Here is a 24,999-nt window from a genome sequence, read left to right as displayed (position 1 = left end):
GGGGGTTCGTCGTGCTGACCACACGTCACCCTATATCTGGCTGGATGATCATTCACCTCTGCTTAGGCATGTGAACATGAGGCCAGCACTCAAGCTAGTCGGCTTTGGCTCCCTGGAGCTGTTAAGCCACGGATTTAATTTTTAGTTATTTACAACAATAGGCACAGCCAAATACTGACAACATTAACAAATAATATTTTATGAAATCAGCCAAATATTTTTCATCAACAGTGACACATTACTGCAAATAATGGGCCACACAAAACACATAGGCAAACCACAGGTGGCCTACAGGTCAAGAACTACTGAATTCAAGCATTAACGAGTCAGTCAGTATGAATGTGACATACATCAATTTATCCCATGAATAAGAAATAGTAAAAGCCCGAAGTACCTTGACAAGATGCATAGCATCAACAGGTTTGTTTCCTTTCCTAGCAAGAGCAAGATTATGTTTGTGCATCTTGTTCATGCGTGCCTCTTTGGGACTGTAATAATACCCTGGGTACTTGCGCTTGTGCTCCTCATCTGCTTGGCGTGAGGCTGTATAGTATTTTTCTTTTGCATCAGCTGACAAGTTTTTCCACATCACCCCCAGTCGTACAGAGATCTCCTTGTTACTCTCCGCTGAAACATAATTCAAAGTAACATTACAAGCTACACATATATCATTACTATCTTTCACATTGTAGAACAAGTCGTCCTGGGCAAAATAATGATTGCTGACACTAGAGGTGCTCTCATTTAAAAAACCACCACAACTGTCACGACATAAACATTGTAGTTTTCTTCTTATCTTACTATAAAAATTTGTGATTAGTCGTTGTCTTCAACCAATTTGTCTTCAAAAAATGACGTCATCAACAATGCTAACAGATATTTGTTTACTCGACATTGTTGTGGAACACAACAATGCCGTGTAAACAAATATATGTTGGCATTGTTGAAGTTGACACAACAATGCCAAGTAAACAAATAACGCTTCACAACAAAGAAATCAAAAAATATCAAGCCAGTCGCATTATCACTGCTCCAGAAGGAGCACTTCGCATTCTTGAATAATGACTGACATTTGGCCTAAAACATCAGAAAAGTGAAAGAAGACGTTATCAAGTATTTGAAGTACCAACTCCAACAACTTCAACAAGGTAAACTGATACGCATTCGATATATTACGATTACGAAAACCATTATGAAAACTGACTTTATGATCGATTTTAAGACGAAGATTTGCAGGGGTGGGGCTGGACGTAAAAAGTTGACTAAACAAGAACTGTTGACTTCTGAACAGCGACGTAAAGAACTACAACATCAGACATTTAAGAAATAAAGAAAAGCGAAAAAAGACATTGATAAACGAGACCATATTAACGACACACTTAGAAAAACAGACGAAGATTTGCAAAGGTGGGGTTGGACGTAGAAAGTTGACTGAACAAGAACTGTTGACTTCTGAACAGCGACGTAAAGAACTACAACATCAGACATTTAAGAAATAAAGAAAAGCGAAAAAAGACTTACATTGATAAACGAGACCATATTAACGACACACTTAGAAAAACAGACGAAGATTTGCAAAGGTGGGGTTGGACGTAGAAAGTTGACTGAACAAGAACTGTTGACTTCTGAACAGCGACGTAAAGAACTACAACATCAGACATTTAAGAAATAAAGAAAAGCGAAAAAAGACTTACATTGATAAACGAGACCATATTAACGACACACTTAGAAAAACAGACGAAGATTTGCAAGGGTGGGATTGGACGTAGAAAGTTGACTGTCCAAGAACAGTTGGCCTCTGAACAGCGACGTAAAGAACTACAACATGAGACCTATTTAAGAAATAAAGAAAAGCGAAAGAAGACTTACATTGATAAATGTAGAAAGTTGACTGACCTAGAACAGTTTGCCTCTGAACAGCGACGTAAGAAACTGAAATATCAGACGTATTTAAGTAATAAAGAAGAGCGAAAGAAGACTTACATTGATAAACGAGACCATATTAACGACACACGTAGAAAAACAGACGAAGATTTGCAAGGGTGGGATTGGACGTAGAAAGTTGACTGACCAAGAACAGTTTGCCTCTGAACAGCGACGTAAAAACTCAAACATCAGACATATTTAACAAATAAAGAAAAGCAAAGGAAGACTTACATTGATAACGTAGAAAAACGTATTCAATAAGAACAGAAGGGAAAAAAAGTAGACGAAGATTTGTAAGGGTGGGATTGGGCGTAGAAAGTTGACTGACCAAGAACAGTTGACCTCTGAATAACGACGTAAAGAATTAAAACATCAGACCTACTTAACGAGTAAAGAAAAGCGAAGGGAGATTTACATTGATAAACGCAGAAAAACTTATTCAACAAGAACAGAAGAGCAGAAGAAAACAAAAGAAGACTTGCAAGGGTGGGTTTGGAAGTAGATAGTTGACTAACCAAGAACAATTGGCCTCTGAATAACGACATAAAGAACTAAAACATCAAACATATTTAACAAATAAAGAAAAGCGAAGGAAGACTTACATTGATTAACGTAGAAAAACGCATTCAATAAGAACAGAAGGGGAAAAAAGTAGACGAAGATTTGTAAGGGTGTTGTTGGACGTAGAAAGTTGACTAACCAAGAACAGTTGGCCTCTGAACAGCGACGTAAAGAATTAAAACATCAGACCTACTTAACGAGTAAAGAAAAGCGAAGGGAGATTTACATTGATAAACGCAGAAAAACTTATTCAATAAAAACAGAAGAGCAGAAGAAAACAAACGAAGACTTGCAAGGGTGGGGTTGGACGTAGAAAGTTGTCTGACCAAAAACAGTTGGCCTCTGAACATCGATGTAAAGAACTAAGACATCAGATCTATTTAACAAACTAGAGCAGGGCGCTCCTTTCGGAGCTCCTAGGGGGTTTGTGTCAAGTTTGTTAGACGTAAAAAGTTGGCTGACCAAGATCAGTTGGCCTGTGAACAGCGAGGTAAAGAACTAAAACATCAGAACTATTTAACAAATGAAGGAAAGCGAAGTAAGACTTACATTGATAAAAGTAGAAAAACGTATTCAACAAAAACAGAAGGGGAAAAAATCAGACGAAAATTTGCAGGGGTGGGGCTGGACGTAGAAAGCTGACTGACCAAGAACAGTTGGCCTCTGAACAGCGACATAAAGAAGTAAAATATCAGATTAGAGAAAGTGCTCCGAATAAGACACTAAATTAACACCCCGAAGGGGGATAGTTTAGTGTCTTACTCAAGAATTTAAAACGCAACCAACCCCCCAGAGGGGGGGGGGGTTCGCCAAGTGTTTAAACCCCCCATTCAGGGGGTTAGTTTAGTTTCTTACTCAGGGGTTAAAACACTTGAATGAGATACTAAACTAACCCCCCCGAAAGGGAGTTAGTTTTGCGTGTTACTTAAGATTTCAAAAAGCAATGGTCAATTGTTTTAACCATCAATTCGTGGCGGTTAGTTTAGTTTCTTACACAAGGTTGGTTGCGTTTTACAAACTTGACCAACCCTCCCCAGGAGCTCCGAAAGGAGCGCCCTGCTCTAGTACTATAAAAATTTGTGATTCCTCGTTGTCGTCAAAAAATGACGTCATCAACAATGTCACCTTATATTTGTTTATACACGGCATTGTTGTGGAACACAACAATGCCGAGTAAACAAACATAACGCTTCACAACAAAGAAATCAAAAAATATCAAACCAGTCGCATTATCACTATAACTAACAAATAAAGAAAAGCGAAGGGAGATTTACATTGATAAACACAGAAAAACTTATTCAACAAGAACAGAAGAGCAGAAGAAAACAAACGAAGACTTGCAAGGGTGGGGCTGGACAATGAAAGTTGTCTGACCAAAAACAGTTGGCCTCTGAACATCGATGTAAAGAACTAAAACTTCAGACCTACTTACCAAATAAAGAAAAGCGAAGAAGGACATACATTGATAAACGTAGAAAAACTTATTCAATGAGAACAGAACGGGAAAGAAGGAGACAAAGATTTGCAAGGGTGAGGTTGGACGTAGAAAGTTGACTGACCAAGAACTGTTGGCCTCTGATCAGCGACATAAAGAAGTAAAATATCAGATTACAGGAAGCGCTCTGAAAGGATTAGTCGTCGTTGTCATCAAAAAATGACGTCATCAACAATATCATCTTATATTTGTTTATACACGGCATTGTTGTGGAACAACAATGAAGTGTACACAACAATGCCAAATAAACAAATAACGCTTAGTACCAAGCCAGTCGCATTATCACTGCTCTACAAGCAAGAGATCATCTGCGAACAGCGACATAAGACTATCTAAGAAATGAAGTAAAGTGAAAGAAGACGTTGCCAAAACCAAAAAGGTAATTTGATACTACTAATAATATTCATCCAAGTCATACTGCTTTTCAAGGGTTAAAACACTTGAATAAGACACTAAATTAACCCCCCGAAGGGGGGTTAGTTTAGTTTCTTACACAAGGTCGGTGGCATTTTACAAACTTGACCAACCCTCTCTAGGAGCTACAAAAGGAGCGCCCTGCTCTAGTAAATTAAAAAGTATGGCAACAATATATCCTTTCTGTTGAGCTACAGGAAAATTACCCACATCCTGCACAATATATCTGGGAAAGAATGATCTGTATTGATGTTACTTTGAAAAAAAACCCAAAAACTTATCTACTGAGCCTAAAACATTTGTTTGAAACTTACAAGGGTACTGATAGGCCAATTTGCGACGCCATTCGTTGGCAAAGATCATGAAGGCATTTGGTGGCCTTGGTATCTTGCCTGCCCGACGTTTAGGCCATGCATTCTGTTTTTTCTCCCGTGGATTTGTTAATAACTGGGGCAGCAACATATCTCTGCTTGACCCCGCTACTGCTGCACCCGTTGTTGCTGTTGTTGTTGTTGTTGTTGAGACAGGTGGATGTATTTCTACCAGTAAACGAGCCTTGCCAAATTCTGATGGTGAACCAACTGTTCAATAAAAAACAGAATCACCATGTTATTCCACTCAAAGATCAACAGTTCTCAAGGAAAAATTTACCGCTGCATTCATTAATAAAATTCTGCTGTGACTGCATTCAGTTGAAAGTAATATTTTGATGTGTATGTTAAAAACATATAAGTAAAAATAAGACAATATCCCTGCTAAAAATTTTGCTTTGAAGCAGATTTAAAACAAAATGATGAAAACTGAAGTTGAGTAAATTTAACACTGCTATACTTGTGCAACCAAGGGAATATCTTGAAATGAGGAATTCATTGTATAGAGAGCTTATTCAAGTTTCCAATACCGGAACAAAACTTTATTAACACTTGTATAACTGTTTGTAACTTCTGTTAGTATTATTCATAAAATTAGTAAGTACCAAATGCAGTGAAGGTCATTCTCAAAAATCATAGTCATTAACAGGCAGGGGCAATAAACAATTCAAATTTTTCATGATGGAAACTAAAAGAGCAAGGTGTTATACAGTAGCCTGTTACGGTTTCATTCCCAGAATGGTGATGATAATGATCACTCTTTAAAGATAAAGTAAACTTCAAAAACATGTACATACTTCGTGGTTGTTTGTTGCTTCTCAGTCCTGATTTCTGAGGTACTGAATTCACCTTCGGGAAGTCGTTCGATTCAGGCTGAAAATTTCAGGTTTAGTATCAATAAGCATATATATCTGAATTACATTACATAACATAACATTACAAACACAAATACACATAGAGAAAGTATAATTTTTCTAGCCAAGAAAACTCACGTTACTAATGTGACAGCCCACTCTGAGTTCGATTCTCGAGCAGGCAGACCGGAGATGGACTTAGACTGGACTTTTGGCAATTACTCCAGTTTATATGCAAGGAAAGGGGCCTAAGTTAGTTTTGTTTCGGTAGCGCCTTCCTTAATCGGAATTTATATTCAAATTGTATGGAATTTTCCTGAGTTGACGGTTAGTATCGCTAGTTCGGGCCACATTTTGGGAGACTTGTTTGTTCCACCGGCCGACTGCCTGGCGCCAGCTACGTGACTATGAATAGGTGATTTTATGATCGGTGGCTCGACTTGGTGGGATGGGTAAGCTCTTCCGGATGTGTTTTAGCCGTTAGAAGACTTAGGGAAATTCACGTCGCTATCCACCAATAGGTTTAAAATAAGCTATCGGCGGTAAATTTGTAAGGTTAAGGTGATGAACCACTCAGCCAATGAAAACATTCTTCAGATTAAAAAGTCTTGGGGGGAGTCTTGCTGAACGCGGTGTGCGTCCGGCAAGGAGATTCCAAAAGGACACTTACGCTTTAGTCTCGGCGGCGAGTAGTCCTGCACTCGGCGAAGGAAATTACGAAATTAATAAACGTGCCTGATGAAACTGAACGACATCCCCTCTTATTCCACTGCCTCGCAAGTTGATCCCGAAACCCCTCTTCACCAACCCGTATATTCCTTGAAGGCAAGAGTCCATGCCCTGAGCTACCAAAAATGAAACCCAACACAAAACCCCTTGTAACCAGCCGGGCGTCCTGATGTACAGAAAGAAATAGAAAGGACGGTTACACTAACCATGTAACTATAGAATGTGATTCAGAACACTGCATTTACATGCATAAAAGTAATACATTAATTATAAGATTTCAGATAAAAAATTTGTACGCATGTTGGGTCAGTCTACTTGTGAAATGAGCATAACAACACATAGCCTATACATTCATATAATCAACATATAAGTCCATAAACAAGCTGCAGAAATTTGGAGGACTAATATAAAATATTTTAATAATGGAATTCTACAAACAACTTTTGAAACCGATTCCTTCTTAAAACATTCAGTTATTTCCTTCCCTGTCCTCATCACATCCACCTGCATGTCTGCAGGTAACTTTGAACCATTGGTAAACTTCTAGCAGACTATACGGCACAGCGTCCCAGAACAGTCATCTTCTCATTTTGTGAAAAGATACCGTTCTGACAACAACATTATACTTTCCTTACTGTACGTGATAAAAGCAGCTGAATCTGCGGCTAACCATGCAGAAATAAACAGAACCACAAACACGAGAATCACGAACTCCACTCAATGCAGAACATAATCTGAAGCAAAAGATTATAATACCAAACAGTAAACCGCATGTGTGTAAATGTGAACAACATACAAACAACAGTTTGTTTCAGCTATAGTTGACATTTCATGTAGATAAGTATTACATTAGCTTAGTAAAACATTACAAGTATTTTCCTGTAAGTCAGATTATAATGATTCATGTTAAAATTTAAATATCTCATGCCTACAATATGCTGAAGGAAAATTCTGCAAAAACTGCAGTTATATGTTCCAGATCTTGGACCAGTAAAAGTTGATGAACATTTATTATCATGAAAAAGTGACAAAATAGATGAAAAGATAAATGCTGCAATGCTCCAAGCAAATGTGCCCTGGAATACCTTCAAATCTCATACACCATAGTGGTATAACTTCAGATTCTTTTGAAAGTAGTATTTTAAATACTGGTTTTAACCCTACTGCTACCGCCATGGTGGTCTAGCAGTTAGAACGCTGGGCTTGTAAAACTGGGGTCCTGGGTTCGATTCCCGGCGGTGCTCAGATTTACAACTTGTGTTGGGCAAGGCGTTAAATGCTGCGGTCCCGATTGAACCCATGTCCTAATGGGTTGTGAATCCCGCTAACCACCAATGCACACCATGCTGAATGGTGTGTACTGGACACAAAAAAACCCTACTGCTACAAAAATCAACTTCAGCTGAATGTCTGTACACTACAGCATACTAAAGAATTCAACTCTGGTCCACATCGAAGAATAATCTTCTGTTCCTGCTGCAACACTCGGCTTTATAATCTAACCCAGGGGTTGTCAACCTGGTCCCTACCGCCCACTAGTGGGCGATTCAAGCTTTCATGGTGGGCGGTGGGGGTTTTTGTCCGTTGTTACAAATTTGGTTCTTCCTCCATATATCGAATACATTGCTAACAACTTCGCGAGTTTGACTTTTTAAAATATGCTTTTGCAATTTACTTTTGAATTCCATTTCTAAACTTTAAATATAAATAATAATTCACCGGACACTTCTCGAAGTATAATTGTGGACGAGGGAACAACAAATGAGCTCCGTAGCCAAAAGCACGAGGTTAGTGTGCATAACGACAGCGGGGTTTACCACCGGCCATCACTCAGTCTTTGAGCTGTACATCTTTCATGGTGGTGGGCAGTACGTGCGACACTGGTGGGCAGTAAGGAAATTTTACCATCAACAAAGATACAAAGGTGGGCGGTAGGTATAAAAAGGTTGACGACCCCTGATCTAACCTATAAAATTGTGCTCTTGTTGATCTGTATAGTGCCGCCACCTAGTGCGAAAAGTTTGATGCTGCAAATTAAAGCCACGTGGCTGCCATGTTTTTTAAAGTTTTTGTTTAGAGTATGACTTCGAAACTTGCGGCAACATTTCTCTATTTTAAATAGCTACTAGAATGAATAGAAATGTTTCATAAATATAACATTGAGTATTGATGGATGTGTTGGTAACTGTGATTGTTATTTATATACATAGTAATCTAACCCCCATAAAGGGTTCAGATTTTTACCTCAAAATTACATTCTTTTAGGAAAGTGGTAAAAGATGACATACAGCAAAACGGTGAAGTCATAATCATAACCACAGAGACACAAAGCACGATTATTGTTACGTTCATGCCATACAAGGTTCACAAGAGAAATTTGGTAAAAATAAATTATCTATATGAGGAAGTATTTTATGAGCACTACACGAAAGACACTGACGTACTACAGTAAAATTCATAGACATTTTCATATTTTCAATTAATTTGTACAAACAACTTTTCAGTCACATATTTGGTAATTTACAGCTTACCAAGTCAATGACCAACTTTGGAGATTCCCAACCAGATGGATCCTCCTCATCAATGTCTCGTATGTCTGGTGGCTCCACCTTGATCTGTAGGATAAATGTTAACACTATATAGAATTTGAATGTTCTTTCCACTTCATGCCTGTGACTTATGGGGATGTTTCAAAATTCATATTTTGTATTCTAATTTTATCTCTGATATAAGGATAATGCTCTTGATTCTCAATTTCAAGGTAATACAGCAAGAAATAGTATAAATTACCGTGGCTGGAAGATCATCATCTATGTAGTCATTCATTGTAACTTGCACAAATGGTAAAGGTTGCTTGGTAGCCACTGGGGCAGATGCAACTCCACTATCGCTTGCTGTCTGCAGAGTTGCTACTTTTGCTGAATTATCTGTAGATACTGCATCTTCACAACCCTTCAACATTACACATTCTTGTGTTACTTCATGAATATGGTATGTTTAAATCACTTGAAGATATGAATAACAATGAAAACAGTTGTAAATGATAAAGTAACAGTCTGTCCAAATGGAATTACAATCCAACAAGATGACTTCTTACTGGATCTATAAGATCACAACCAAAACACAGAGAAGACCAATAATTGAGCAATGCGATGTAAATCGTAATCAAGCAAAGTATCAGCATTTAGAGTATGCAAACTTAAACATTTTTTAAAGACTTCATACACGTATTCCTTGTTTTATAAATGTTAAAACAATAAATTTCGTATCCAGTACGCACCATTCAGCATGATGTGCATTGGTGGTTAGCAGGATTCACAACCCATCAGTACATGGGTTTGACCGAGATCGTGACATTTAACGCTCCTGCTGTGACCCCCTTTTTTCGAAATGTTGATGAAAGTGGAGTAATTGTTGGGATGCCACGGAGAAACTGGGGAAACCCGGAGGAAAACTCCGTGATGCCTGGACCACAGCCTTGCCCAACACAAGTTGTAAATCTGAGCACTGCCGGGAATCGAACCCGGGACCACAGTATTATAAGCCCAGCGTTCTAACCGCTAGACCACCATGGCAGGGTGTATTATCCTACTTGACTGGGTGATGGCATCATCATAGAAGATTCACCCATATAGTTGCAAAGCTGGCTGGTGATTCCCCACAAAGAAATTCAGAGGATTTTAGCAAAATTTCCCAGTATCAAATTTCATGGCCAATCTTTCAGGTATTCTCAAATTCTTGAATGCATTCAGATGGACAGAGCAATTTTACATTAATTAAATTAATTACTCAAACATAAACATACAGACTGTTCTCTCAAGGTCCACTATATCACATAGGTTTGTGTAATGTGGACCGATTTCGGAACACAATTTTTGACTAATTTTTCATGGTTTTGAAACAACTTTTTTATAGTATCTATTTATGTTGACACTGTTAACTGCAATATATCAGGTTCTCAGTTTACTCTACCCACATGACTTCTGGATTTGACAACACACTCACCGGCGAGTCTGAGACTTTTCTACGCTTTCTACGAAGGTGGAGTGGTGTGCCTTGTGAGTTACCATCAGTTTTCTCAACCACATCATCATGTTGCTGCTGCTGCTGTTGTTGTTGTTGCTGTTGGTTCTGTTGATTATCTGCACACTGAATGTCTCCTTTCTCATACTTGTTACGCACATTTGACAATCCTTTCACCTGCAAAGTCTCAGCTGCTGCCAACAAGCCTTCCAGCTCAGCCTCCAACACCTACAATACATTCAATATCATAAAGTACATGTGTAGATGAATGTTGGTAATATAATTAATACATAAATAAAAGATCTAAGCCACTGATACCAAAATGCATATTCTAAAGATGGCTAATGGAGCACTAAGATATACTCCCAATTTATCTGCATTTCAATATTCACAAATACATACGTAAACAAACACACACACAAACAGATTGCAGTTTAAATTAACCTAAAAAGAATAAAGAGTACAGGTATCCCCTGACTTAACCTGTTCACGCGGAAAGTTTAAATACCCCGCATATACCGCTGTTGTGTTGTGATGGCGGTAGTTTTTTTTTAAATGTCCATTTAAATTTTGCTGTAAAATACTTTTTTTTCATAACTTTTGAACTATATGAGATATAATTATGAATTTTTCACTGAAATCCTCTTAAAAGGTGGTTTTGTAATCTTACCTTATAAGATGAGCACCCTGTGTGTGACCAATGAGAGCAAGTGGATCAGAAGTTGAGTTTTGTGTGGTAGTCCTTGAAACAGCCATACATACACAACCCTGCCTCACACTCACTACACCAATAAGTCGAATCCCATCAACACAAATAGAGCCAAAACCATGTAAATTTCGTCTACTGTGACATCTTGCCACTTCCTAATCCTAGAGCGAAATGTGAGAGGATGGACACTTTTAGAAATTTCCTGCTGAGCATATCTGTTGGTTTCATCTACAATGAGCTGTACAAGAGCTATATCGTAAATGTTTTCAAATGAACTTACATCTAGTCCAGCAGTGTCGAACCGAGGACCACATACATTACAAAATGCTTCTCTTGAAGCAGTAAATGATTCTATACTTTCCCACACATACTTGCCGGAAACAATACCTGAATTTGCCTCTACAATTTGTTCCTGGCTTTCGCCACCACCATTGTCACTCTCATTATCACTAATCGCACCAGTTCCCGGTGTCACCAACTGTGTATAGTCAAAGTCTATACTCTCAGTGTCCGAGCTACTATAATTGTCACTTTCATCGTCTAGAAGTGCCCTTTGTTCAGCGTCAGACAACACAAAACTGGTTGAAGTATTCTCCATTGCAAAACTGAGGCCAGGCGTTTATTTTTAGACTCCCAGGTAGTCGCAGAAGGGATATTCAACAGGGTTGCCGGATCTCAACACACAGAAAACTTTCCACAACAGAGTAGTACAAACCTCATTGCACTGGCGTTATTCGTTACAAAGTTATGAGCCGTAGAAATTAGGCTTAAAGCCAGACGTAATATTACACCAGACCGCGACCAGGAAAATTTAAATGCCGGACGTAATAGTACTCCACTCGCCGGTGAGGAGTTAAGTGAAATTTGTGTTAACACAGCTTTATAGGATTTTATAAATTTTCTTTACTACAGACTACACACAAAATTAAATTATTAACCTGAGACAAAAATTAGCACTCATAAACTACTAAAATAAATTGGATTAAATTTAAATGGGGTAAATATTTCACAATTAAAAATAGATCAGTAAAACCAAGTGAGTAAAAAAAAATTTCACGATCACATGATCTTTTAATTACATGACCACTCTTGCAAATGTTATTATCATGTGAATCAGGAAATTCCTGTACATGTTATTGTCCCATCATCACAACATAACACAAAATCATAAAAATGACAAATCCTTCACAAATGTGGCAAATTTAAAGCATTTAAAAATAACAGCAACTAGTCAAAACATTATGAATCATTAGAAAAATTAATAACTGCATCAATTCAGCAAATGCAGGCTGCTATTCAAAATATTTTATATTCAAAATGTCTAACTCGAGTTAAGTCAGGACAGCATAGTTTGACTAAGAACTTTCAAACTTAGTGCAATGCAAAGGAATCATGTTTCTGAGATCCAACTGGCAAGTGAAAGAGTCACAGAATCAGCAAATATCCTTCCCACTATAAATGTGTTAAGTACGAATTTACTGTATTTGAATGTGTTATACTTAGCAAATAGTCAAATAAGCCATAGTTCCTAATAATGCCAGCTAGACAAGTGAAAGATCTCACATCTGTGTTCTCTGTATACACTTTTAGTCAAATAAATAACTTATTTCCTTTTATACATTTATATTTGCAAAAAAGATGAGAAATAACATTCATACCTTAATCTCACCCCGGTACATGAATTCAATGACGAGCTTCATATCAATAAATTTCATCCCATTCATGATGATAATGGGGTGCTGAACTTGATGTTGCCTAAATAACTCCTGAAACACAATTAAATTAAATTTAGAAAAATGTATAGTAAACATAAATAGATCATCTTGCTGATGCAATTATACAAAGTGTCCCATTTAACATGGCACTCACCATGGCAGCACACAACAGCAGCAGAGAGCAAACTACTGGAAATAAGTTAGTCACAATGCAGAATATGGTCACAGAACCTTTAACAGGTGGGTTTCAAGGTATGGGAATATTTCTGCACAGCAAGGAGCTTTACAAGTCATATTTATCTCCCAGTTCTGAAGAGTGACACCATACAGTCTGAACTACTGACAGCATTGTAATTAAAAAAAATAATCATATGCAGACATAAAACATGTAATTTCTGCTATGTCTATATTTAAATAATGTTAAAAATGAGGTTTATGAACTGTGACCACAAACAGATGGCATCTTACAGACACAATTAACACATTCAATATCAGACATTTCTCCAAATATTCGAACATCCAAATATGTGTAATCAGTACTGAGACAGCCATCTTCAGACTTACTGCCATGAAAACCTCAAATCCTACTAAGTACTAAGATTATAAATCTAGACAGTGTAAATTCTGTAAAACTGAACCTGCATGAATGGGAAACCACATTAAATCATACAGATCAAAATTAACAAAATAATGCAATATGTTGGTACATATTATTATTGTTTACATAATGGACTTGCCTGGAAATAGGGACTGCATGCTGACAGTATCATCTTGTGTGCCTTCAGAAACTGTCCTTGACAAGACAATGTCACATCAACAAGATTCTCACTGCTCAAATGCTCCAAAAATACCTGAAAAATAGTAAAGCAATGTTTGTATAATTTCACATGTGTTCAATTTATTTCTGGTTCACTTAACCACACCAGCAATTGCTTAAATAATTACAAAAGTATACGTTATAAAATTATAGGATGACTACTGATTAAAAATTGGAGATGATAAAAAGAAGCAATCGTGGCTTTGATTAAAGTAATATGTCTTGAAGATATGAGAAAATCCATGAAAGATTTGAACCTTCACCCTCAAAAATAATATGAAACAGGAATGTAAATCACTCAACCACTACATTCAGCCAAATCTATTCAAACATGATCATTTGTGCTATGAATAACTAATAATTATGCAAAGAATGAGTTTGTGAAAACAGATAAATATTTAATTAGCAAACACCAACACTGAAAGTCATACAAATGAGAATTTTCATACTTTAACAAATGTCCCACCTTATAAGGAACATAAGGTCCATTACTGTGTTTACAACACAAAATTACCTAGACTGTCTCAAAATTACAGCACTTAATGTGCAGATATGAGCATGTGCCAGCCAAAGCCAGCCAAGAAAATAATATCGCTGTAGTCTGTTCCTAGTCTTAATCAGCTATTTCAATATAATGCCCTTCATTTGTAACATAATTAACTAAAAACTATGTAAACAAATTACCTGAAGAATGTTGTTTGTATGATTATTCCATCGCAAATTAAACTGCTGACCAGTTGCCATTGTAACAACATACACTTTAAGACAAGTACCTGAAATAAGCAAGCACATTTCAATAAAACTAACAAATACATAGTATAGAATACTTTATTTTCAATTAATGTAAATTTTCTTTGGTAAACTGGTATTTCAACTATATTTTATAGAGTAACCTGGTAACTGAAGATGGATGTCTTGTGGGTTGTTCCACTGCATAGTCTGGTAGAAGTTTACCAACATTTCATAGGTCCTTGCTGCCTCCATCATCAGCACAAAGATCACTCATCACCCTGATGATGGAGGCAGCAAAGATCTCTGAAACGTTGGTAAACTTCTACCAAACTATGCAGTGGAACAACCCACAAGACAGTCATCTTCAGACTCACCGCCGTAAAAGCCTCAAATCCTACAATCTTGTAATCCCTTGTCCCTTGCGGGAAGAATGGTCAGGAAGGACTGTTAACACTGAACTATACCTCAAAATACTATTATTCCATTAACAGAATTAGAATAGAATGGAATTTATTTACCTCTAATAGATCCTTCACGGTACAAGCCAAGGATATGTAACAAATCATAATACAAATACCAACTTAGAACAATATAAACACAGAATTGCTACAGCTATTTACATAAATATTTACAATAAGGAGTTTTCAATGAAGTAAATTCTTCCACACAGCAGAAATGAGATCAAAGATTATCTCTCAGTTCTGGCTTAAAAACTTTTATATCATGACTTAAATTTGTAATGCTTGATGGACAAGTATTGAATAACTTCATATCGCCCTGATGACGGAGGCAGTATGACCTCTGAAATGTTGGTGGAAATCTACTAGACTACATGGCACAATAACCCAGAAGACAGCAATCTTCAGTCACCGCTGTGAAAACCTCAAATCCTACAACTTCATTCCTGCATAGCAAATGCCCTTCTGATAACTTGTGCATATCAAGGTCATGTTCATGTCTTGTCCTCATGGCAAAGCTTGGAGATCATATAATCAACATGTTTTTTTCCAGTTTAATTCATTGATTTTAAATGATTTGTTCAGGCTACAAAGACACATTGAATGCTGTCACTTTCAAGATCATAAATAATAATACAATAACGCATCAAGAACAGCAGAAGATCAGAATTTGATTTGATATTTGGGGGCAGATCATTGATATATATTAAAAAAGCAGAGGATCAAAAAATGAACCTTGAGGAACCCCATGTCTTATGATGCCTTAGCTTCAGTACGTGTTACAATGTGAATTAGGAAATTTCATTTCTACTCTTTGTTTTCCACTATTATGGGATGATTCTAAATCCGAAGTGTACTTCTGTGAGAATATCATAAAAGTTGAAGGAATTACTCTCAGTAACATATGGTTTTTAAGAATTGTTCTAGTCATGTAATGCATTTCCAATTCCTTTGTTGGACTCCTAGTACTGTTTTTCAATGTATGCATAATCTACGGTACAGAAACAAGATAGGAGGAACACATTAGTTCTGTTTGTGGTTAGGATAAATGCATTTTGTCCATTGTACATGACTGTGGTACCACTAACAAACTGCAATAAATACATCATACAAGGCCTATATCACAAGAATGATGTTTAATGACCACAAATGTGTTCATATCAAAACATACTGCATAATACCACATGTATATGCCAACCTAACCTCTATTTCGAATTCTACATTCTTCATCGTTTCCAACGATGCATATTACATTATTCTTAAAAACAATTTCGACACCGTTTCCTCGTCAAGAAGTTAGGTTAGAAAATAAAACTTTACCATTTCTTTTCGCTTACGTAAGTATGTGTAAGTAAGGTATTCGGCACATCGTAAGCATGACCTTTCCACATATAATTATGACTACATGCTATCATAAATTATTTATATCAAAAATAACTTCACTGTATGACCTCTAAATGCAAGTATATAAAGATCAATAGGCCTGGTACTTTAGGCGTGACCCGTGTTGTAAGCCAAGCGCCATGTTTTATTAAACAATAAGCTTACTGTTGCAGAAAATTTTAACAATAGCACTTTGCCAGCCGGTTGAATAGTTGTTCATGAAATAATGCATGCAATTACAAATGAATAATCATATCACAAATACCTTTATATAAGCAAATATCTTCTAAATTATCACAATACCAAGCTTTATAGCTTTGCGTGCCCTTGCAGAGATTATTTGTTGATGAATTCCCACTGTAACAATCGCTGCATATTGCCCCATCTGTGAAAAGGATAAGAAAGTATGGAAAGTCACCTCCAAAATCTTGTAAATTTTCAAAGTAAATATTTTAAACAAACAACGTCCTAAATTAATAGATACAGATCAACGAAACGTAATTTTTATACAAAACTATACAATTTAAATGACTATGGGTCGTAATAGGTCAGGAAGCTCTGTAAAAGTAATACATTTTAAACATATTAGGTCGTATGTGTTTTATACGGTTAGTAAAGTCGTCTGCTGTAGTCCCCCCCCCCCCCCTTATTTATTTGAAAATGACGTTGGTGATGTTAACAACAGATTAACATGCTTTGAACAAATAATTAAATTTGATTTGTCACATTTTTCACTGTCTAATAACTTGGCATCATATAGCTTAAATGTAAAGGAGTAATATCAGCTCCCTAGCGCACATATTTAAACTTCAAAATTTCTCGAAACAATATTACATTTACTACGTGACGGATTCGTCTGTGGACTTGAGTAACTAGGTACTGTACGGATATAAAACGTCGCTCTCAAGATGCATGCTGAGATTGCTGTCTGGTATTGAAACTTCTGTTTGGTAATGAGATGCCTCTTGCCGGCCTGTGGAGGTTGGGCAGAATCAGTAAAAACTTTTACATATAAGATTGCAACACCCTATAAAAAATAAACTGATGGGATAAATTATTACATATAGTACAAAAACATGGAATTTCACACACTGACACAATTACATAACAAATCCATGCTTGTCATGAATATATTAAGGTCAAGACCAGATATGAAGTCGTCCTTATGCCTAGGCAATACACCATGTAGGTAGTGGTGTGGTGGATGTAAAGCAGCCTAAGAGTGAATCTAATTTTTTGTTTGCATCTAACACCGCCTTAAGAATGAAGAACCTCAAATTAGATTAGACAAAGTCCTCATTTTGTTGAAATCAGCCTGTTTGTCTTCACTAGAAACACCAGAGGCAGAAGTATGCAACCAGAAATATTTCATGCACTAGATCAAATCATATTTTATTTTATATTTGTGACAAAATCCCACAAAATCTAAATCTCATTTTATCAAAGTCCAAGACACGTGTTTCTCGTCTTTCCTTTCAACCTTCGTGACAAAATGTAAACATTTCATTTGTGTCCATGGTGCAAGGAAATTATGGCGGAATGGATCACACTGCTGGAAGCATTATACTATCCTGTAAAATTTAGTAGTGTCCATGTTTTAATAATGAGTTAGTACTATCCGTTGACTCTCAGGAAGTTGGTCCACCTGATAATCCGTGGTGCAACCCTTCTCAATCCACAGCAATAGACATCACCCCTATAAGGCCACACAACCTGTTTTTGAAAAGATTAAACAGTCCAAGTTGAGCTTCATGTGTTCTTATACAGCATACTTATGCCCACTCACTTGATGGAGCAGAATACCTTTTCAGAAGCTGTTAGTCACTTATCCAGTCAAGAAATTTCCTACTATCAGTCCCTGTACTCAGCCAGATAAAACCACTCTAAACTCTCCCACCTATTTCCTATGGATCAATTTTAAAATAAAATTTCAGGATCTGGATATCATTCATCTGGTTCATCAGGCTTTTGTGAACATGGTGAAAAACCTCTAATTCCTGTAAAAGATTATGAACTTCTTGGTTAACTAAGTAATGAACAGCTTAAAGACTCTGCTCCACATGGATTTAATTAATAAAGTCATACCAGTTCTTAATACCAGCAGCCCAGTTTTGAAAAATAATATTCTGATATAAGTTTCATGTAGAATTCTACTAAACTAACATGGATTAACATGCCTCAAAATTATTGGAGTTGTAGCACCAAATAATGCATAAGATGTCTAGAGTCAGTTTTGATCTTTTTTTTGGTATTCCTTAAACAAAATGACAGTGATTTTTGAACCCTGAACAGATCCATACAGGCAGTTTAATCACAGGGTATAAATAAAAACAATTCTAATTTACTTTACTTGCATATACTGTACATATAAAAATGAATACATCAGATATATTAATATGTAAAACATGTTAATACATACAGATGTTAAAATTACATCACTTCAAGTAGATGCTATGAAAATCACAATAACCACACCTTTTTCCTGTTTCTGAAGTTTAGTATGACTGCAAGAAAGGTCCAACACATTCATCACACCTAAATGTGGCACTTAAAACCAAGCTCCTTCTCACACAGATATAACAGCTAACAACTGCATTTTATTTGGCACACTTGTTAAAACAATCACAAATAAAGAAACACTTTACTGATTACAGTCAAAAATGAATATATTAACACAGCAAACTCTTGTCATACACATTACATAGTATTATATACCACAAATGAAAATTTGAAAACTTAATTAGTATTTTTAAAATTATTTTGCTTAACTTTATCAACAGTCCGACTGTTTTTAAATATATCTGAACACAGTTTTTCAAGTATCCATAAAATTTAGTAGCATGCATAAATTTCCACAGTTGAAAAGAGGTCATCATTAGAAATATAAAGATGCTCATTAAATCTTGGGGAACCAATTTTAGATGCTTGCTTGCTTGCTCCCCCCCCCCTTTTTTTCCATAACTGATTTAAAAAATTCTTAAGTGAGAAGATTGCATCGTGGTAAATGGGAGAATGACTGCAGATGATGAATTTCAGAGGCTGTGGACAGAAATTCAGCCTGTTTCAAGATATTATTTTGGCATTTCTCTGGACAGATGGAAGAAAACTGTTAAAACAAATTAGTCTTTGGCCTCAGAAGTGAATTGAAAGCACTAGTATGGAATGAACGTTGGACTAAATTGTCAGCATTACCTTCTCAAGCAGATCAACCCAATGCAACTGTCCCCTCACTATGTGCCAAATCTGCTTCAGGATATGGCCATATAAGCTGAAACTGCATAGAACAAACATAACTTAACAAAACAATTAGGGTTAATTTGAAGCCTTTCACTGTATCACCAACAAGACCCAATGTGCAATACAGGTTCCTGCTACAAGAAGCTTTCTAATTTTTGAGATGTTCAAATACTGGCCAGGGTAGTTTCTATTCGTTTCAACAGTTTTCCTCAATCCTCCTTAGCTCCATGAACTAGGCCACGATCAGTTCCTCCATCATCATTTCCAATTATAAATTTAGTCACCCTCACATCTGACTGATACCTGTAATTGATATATTTGGTAAATAACCTGTGAATTATCTGTCCCACACAATACTATAAATTTCTCACCACACAGCAGATGGTACACACATGTACAATGAATGTGGTGATAAGGCAAAGGTCATGAATGGTCAGTCTTGCATCACTGTAGGAAGAACAGAAGGGGGAGACCTCCAGAACAACCATAGGCAGTATATCATCTTCACTTTACATCACCACACTAGAGGGGATGGAGGTGACAAAGATATAAACTATAGTAGCTGTAAATAAATTAAATGCTTCAAAGCCACAGAAAGACTTCACACATCTCCCAAAATAACACAATTTACAACTGGCAGAATGTCTGGATAAATGTTGGAAATGCCTGGCATATATAAAATACTTAATGGTCAGGTACAGAATGTATTTAGCAATAAAACATAATCACAGGATATTTACCATCAAATAACCTTTATAAAATGTCAAAGCAAAGATCCAGATAAAAACCAACGATCTGTAGAAAGTCAAGAGTTTGCTGCTCTGCTAAAGCAAAGTACTACAGAAAAAATGCTGTATCTACTAATGTAATTCTCATTTTATCTTAAAGTCATATTATTTTACAATATTAACAGTATCTTGCAAAAACCAAGCAAAATTGCCATTATTATTTATTAATATGATTACATAAAAAACATGCTTGAAAACATTTTAATTCTTAGAGTAACAATTCTTCACATCCAACATGAACCACTGAATCAAATAATGGTGATGGAAAATAGTTTCAGATGGCTTTAAAGTGGAAACAAAAAAGGGATGTTGTAAAAGGAATGCATGCTATGTGTTTTATGAAAAGATTATTACATCACAAAATACACAATAAAATGACAGCTGAGTTACAGTCATTGTCTCGAGGTAAAAGAATACACATTAAAAGAGGAAACAAAGATCACGTACTTAAAGGCCCAGGACCAGAAAGCCACTTGACAGGTTACATGACTAAAATGATTATGAGATATTACTATATCAGAAACCGGATGTTTCAAAAGAATCAAGTGAAGGTGGCAGGAAACACTTTCAATAGATGTACATTCTTTTAGAGTACCAATAACTATAATCCAGGTCTCAACTAGTTCTTTTCAGCACATTCAATAGAGGAGAAACCTTCCTCCCATTACCTGATGACAGAAGCAGAGTTTCCACGACACGTTTGAAGCTTCCAAAGATGATGGACAACAGCCAATATTAAAAATAATAATAATAATATTTATGGTAACACTTAGATTTAACAGTAATCTTACTTTGTACAATTATCAACTCAGAAGTAATAGGCAGATGGAGGATGTTAAATTCAAGTATGAGAAACGATAAACATAATCATCCATAGGTTACATGTTTGAACTGGAAGGAGCAAGGGAGGAAGTATTTCTGGCCTACTGCAAACCCAAGACTGAGGAAAAACATAAAAAACCTGTCAGTTGATATCTGAACTTATTTCCAAGTCAGATGAATTGTAGCTATGCACATCCTCGTGCTACTACAAATTTAATTTAAGATCCACATTATGCACAAATTTTACTAAACATATCCTTGTAATTTGTAAAAAGATGTGCTAGGAAATGTATCAAGACCTTTCAGGGAAATGACATATGAGATTTTCTGTATGGATATTGCATTATTGCTAAGCTCTATAATAAATTCAGTAGGAATAATTTAACCCAGGTACAAACAATGATTATGAGTTTTCAATCCAAAAACCTGTTGTGTTGAGACTCATTAACATGACACAATTATCTTTTCATAAACACATAATAATTAAATACTTTGGTCTGGCTTCTTAGACAGGAGTAGAAATAAAAACTATTATTTACGAGAATGAAATGAAAACCTACAACAGCATGTTTCCATGAAGAGCAGGCATAATACTGATCAAAGAGTACCTGGCCCACTCTATTTCATGACAATATTTTCTCACGGTGTTAGCTAGTGTTTCATTCACACATCTGTAGAAGGGAATTCACTGTACCATCCTTATTTCCTCTGTTGGCTTCAAATACAGATTTGATAACTTCCTTGTCCATGTTTGGAAACATCTCTTCAATCTGCAAAATAAACAAGAATGCAATATATCACATCACCACAACCCTTGACATTCATCCACCAGGATGGGTTGTCTTATGACAAGTCTTCTCCATTATCAAATAAGTGCTCCTGTTACACGTGCCCAATCTCTTCCCTCAACTGGTGTGTCTACCTAGTTCTTGGACATTATTTTTTATACTCTAATTCATCATTAATCAGTTACATACACTGACCCTGAATAATTTAATGTATACATAAAAAATTATTAATGAAATTGGGCGCAAGAGAGGATTTACTTTTTAACAGTACATGTTATGAAGAGTCATTTAGCGTTAACAGGTTACTTAATTACAGTTACTCAAGCCCAAACCCAATTAAAAATTCTACCAAAACAGTAATTCTGAATAATAAAGAAACAGATTGTCTCATAATCTCTTAGTGTGTAAAAATATGGTAGAGTAGTTAGGTTAGGTACACTGCTTTGCTTGCCTGTTTTAGCTCCTGCTCAGAAAGTTGCGGAGGCTGAGCCGGCTGAGGTGGCTGAGTAGGTGGAGCAGTATACACTGACACAGGAGCATATGAGGGGCGCACTCCATACATAGGTGTTGGCACCATTACCACAGGTCCTACTGAAGGGTATAGGGCATATGAAGGTTGGGCAGGTGCCAACTAAAAACACATGACACAATTGTTGTTAATGAAAAAAATTACAAACTTCCATTTACTAAGAAGCTACACCACTCTTTTAGAGGGCCCTACATTCAATCCCAAATCATAACTGGATGTCGGTCTCCCTATGTACAGATAAAAATCTCCGTCAACCCTTAGATCATGTAAACAAACAATTCCACGCATGATCTGTGTTTTGGAGGCTGCATTAACCTTCAAGTCCCTTTTGTTGATCATTATTCTTATCATCTCAGAGATACCTCATTTCAGAAATAAATCCCTTCACACTGCAAGTGGGCAAAAGCTAAAAATTTACCAGATATCCAGAAGATAAATGGAATTATTTATATCATAACAGGGTTTAATGAGAAGCTTTTGTAAAAATGACATCATGATGAAACTTCACATTCAACAAGTGATTTATTCACCACCTGAACAGTTATCATCAGTTCTCTCAAGATCACGTACTACAGAGTTAATTTGCTAAACAGCAGAGCCAATGAAGGATTAAAACTATTACTCAAATATACAATTTAATGAAAAACAAAACTTTTATGCTGAAAGCAAGACCAAATAGTACAAACCGCACATAAATTACACCTCTGTGAGCAACATTACTTACTGAATAACTGAGAACGAGGTTGATCATACCCTCCACGCCCTCACCCTGCTTGCCACTGAGAGGGTACCAATCCTCATGAGTCTCACCATTTAAGACTGCCTGTGAAATTGGGACATGTGCCCATGCAATCAGTTCATCCATTGTGAAGGAACACTCATCATAGATTTCAAGATAAATGCAAGTCACTCCTTGTGGTAGAAGGCTGCAAACACAAACATAAGCTCTGAACAAGAAGTAAGATCAATGTATTTCTTCAAATATGATTACAGTACAAAATAAATTAGCCAAAGAAGTAATAAATTATTAACGATGGTGATGTAGTTTCTTAGTTTATTTAATAATATTTTATCAACACTGCAAGTTATATACAGCAACGTACAGACAATTAAATGCAGTAACACTTCTGGTAACTCACCACTGTACAACTTTATTCCATCGTGGGTTTTTCCCACCGTTTGGATCAGTATGAGTCTCATAAACACAATGGCCCACTCTCAGTCTCACATATGGATCCATACGTGAAATACCATAGTTTTTCACCAACTTTGCCTGAAATTTAACTGAACATGAAAATCATGTTTCATACATCGTCCTTCACGTGCTGTACTCAGAATTGGTATCTGAAATAGGCTGATACAGTATCTCAAGACCATTCGTCCCACATCACACAAATATTAAAACAATTTTAATTTCTCATGACGTTATCAATAATTCTAAATTAATACCCACTGAAAAAGGAAACCAACTAAGGATACAAATGACAAGTTGAGGTGGTTATGCATCCATACTACAATTTCAAACACAAACTATTCACTTGGGATAAGTGTGTATTCTATAATAGTAACCAACACACCCAAATGAAGTCAACAGCAGTAGTACATACAATACATACCAAATCACTTATGTGCTACTGTACCTGTGCTACAGTTATGCTTAATCTTCCAGCAGTATTGTGGGCATAAGGAACTCCAACCATTTGCTGCTGCAAGGCAAGAGCAGCTTGTTGGTCGGCTGCTTCTTGCTGCTGCTGTGAAGCAGCTGTTATGCGCAGAAAGTCTGGTGGTAGTGTGCCGACAAACACCTCACACAAAACAGTATGATATAAAGCAACTCATTAATATGAATCATCATAAGTATGGATGGGATGGGTTGGGATGTACATGTGTAAAACTTAGTCTTTCAAATTAAATGCATAAAAAGTGTCTGAGAATAGAGTGCTGTGGAGAACATTTTGTTCAAAGAGACAGGTGGCTGGCAAAAATTGCATATTGACAAGTTACATAATTTATACTAATAGCCAAATACCATTATTATTTTGACCAGTTAAAGGAGAACGAACTGTGCACGTCGTGTACTGCACACAAATACGTCAAAATACTATTATTTAATCGTCATTTGAACAACATTGAAGAACCCTACAACAAACACAGGCATAACTGCATTCTGAATACATAAAATACTTAAAACCAAAATTATAACAGGTTATATTCAATAACTGACACTTACCCGTTTTCTTCGTTCAGCATTTTTCTCAGCAGCTGATATGTTTGCCATTTTTGATGACAATTTGTTCGTTTCTTCCTTTCTTAATCTACCAACAACGTATCGACGTTCGAAGTTTGAATTCGATAATCGAAACTGGCGTGAGAAACGTTCTAATTACTTTGCTCCGACATGTGCTTTTGTTCTGAACAAATTATGTAGAAGCATGTGACCAATAAAATAAAGTGACTTCGGAGACCACATTGTGTATGTGAAGGTCGATGAGGATTTAAAAATAACAATGGAAACCATTTTACAACTGTTTCACTAATTAGCGACCAACATTTTATATGCTGCCCTATGGTCGTACATAACCTGCAACGTCTAATGATGTGCCATAGAGATCATGAAGTATTACAATATCAGTACAGCCAGATGTTAT

General features: G+C 36.4%; 2 protein-coding genes across 7 annotated transcripts in view; both read right to left on the bottom strand.

The window, feature by feature from the left end:
- The window catches only part of LOC110832614 (uncharacterized), a 29,118-nt gene extending 10,703 nt beyond the window's left edge, over positions 1-18,415 (bottom strand). For 3 of the 6 annotated variants that reach the window (XM_087347650.1, XM_087347648.1, XM_087347649.1), the window contains exons 1-10: positions 16,453-18,415; positions 14,299-14,387; positions 13,535-13,648; positions 12,741-12,848; positions 10,356-10,601; positions 9,141-9,302; positions 8,882-8,965; positions 5,565-5,640; positions 4,711-4,977; positions 395-627 (exon numbers count right to left, since the gene is read on the bottom strand). In XM_087347650.1, coding sequence (XP_087203776.1) covers positions 395-627; positions 4,711-4,977; positions 5,565-5,640; positions 8,882-8,965; positions 9,141-9,302; positions 10,356-10,601; positions 12,741-12,848; positions 13,535-13,648; positions 14,299-14,358 — 1,350 coding nt within the window. In that variant the 5' untranslated portion in view covers positions 14,359-14,387; positions 16,453-18,415. Of the gene's footprint in view, positions 1-394; positions 628-4,710; positions 4,978-5,564; positions 5,641-8,881; positions 8,966-9,140; positions 9,303-10,355; positions 10,602-12,740; positions 12,849-13,534; positions 13,649-14,298; positions 14,388-16,124; positions 16,162-16,452 lie in introns of those variants that run through there. The other 3 variants (XM_087347645.1, XM_087347647.1, XM_087347646.1) reach the window with 3 other exon arrangements.
- Positions 18,416-18,527: 112 nt separating this feature from the next.
- LOC110832617 (toll-interacting protein) lies at positions 18,528-24,715 on the bottom strand. Its single transcript, XM_022069763.2, has 6 exons — positions 24,582-24,715; positions 23,992-24,156; positions 23,491-23,624; positions 23,076-23,277; positions 22,274-22,453; positions 18,528-21,804 (listed from the first exon to the last, which is right to left on the bottom strand). Exons 1-6 carry the CDS (start codon positions 24,627-24,629, stop codon positions 21,694-21,696), a joined length of 840 nt encoding a protein of 279 aa, XP_021925455.1. The 5' UTR covers positions 24,630-24,715; the 3' UTR covers positions 18,528-21,693.
- Positions 24,716-24,999: the final 284 nt, after the last annotated feature.

This window comes from Zootermopsis nevadensis, unplaced genomic scaffold (genome assembly GCF_977971745.1).
Source record: "Zootermopsis nevadensis isolate Lab colony 2312 unplaced genomic scaffold, Znev_1.0 Znev_ptg000012l, whole genome shotgun sequence".
Taxonomy (NCBI): Eukaryota; Metazoa; Arthropoda; class Insecta; order Blattodea; family Termopsidae; genus Zootermopsis; species Zootermopsis nevadensis.
Note: the sequence above shows the minus strand (reverse complement) of the source record. Positions and strands in the feature narration are given on the sequence as shown.

Excerpts from the sequence above, each read along its gene's own strand:
- LOC110832617 (XM_022069763.2), bottom strand. The coding sequence starts at position 24,629 with ATGGCAAACATATCAGCTGCTGAGAAAAATGCTGAACGAAGAAAACGG. Across the intron at positions 23,625-23,991 it reads TAAGCATAACTGTAGCACAG|GCAAAGTTGGTGAAAAACTA; the intron begins GTACAGTAGCAC and ends GTTAAATTTCAG. Across the intron at positions 21,805-22,273 it reads CTGAGCAGGAGCTAAAACAG|ATTGAAGAGATGTTTCCAAA; the intron begins GCAAGCAAAGCA and ends TTTATTTTGCAG.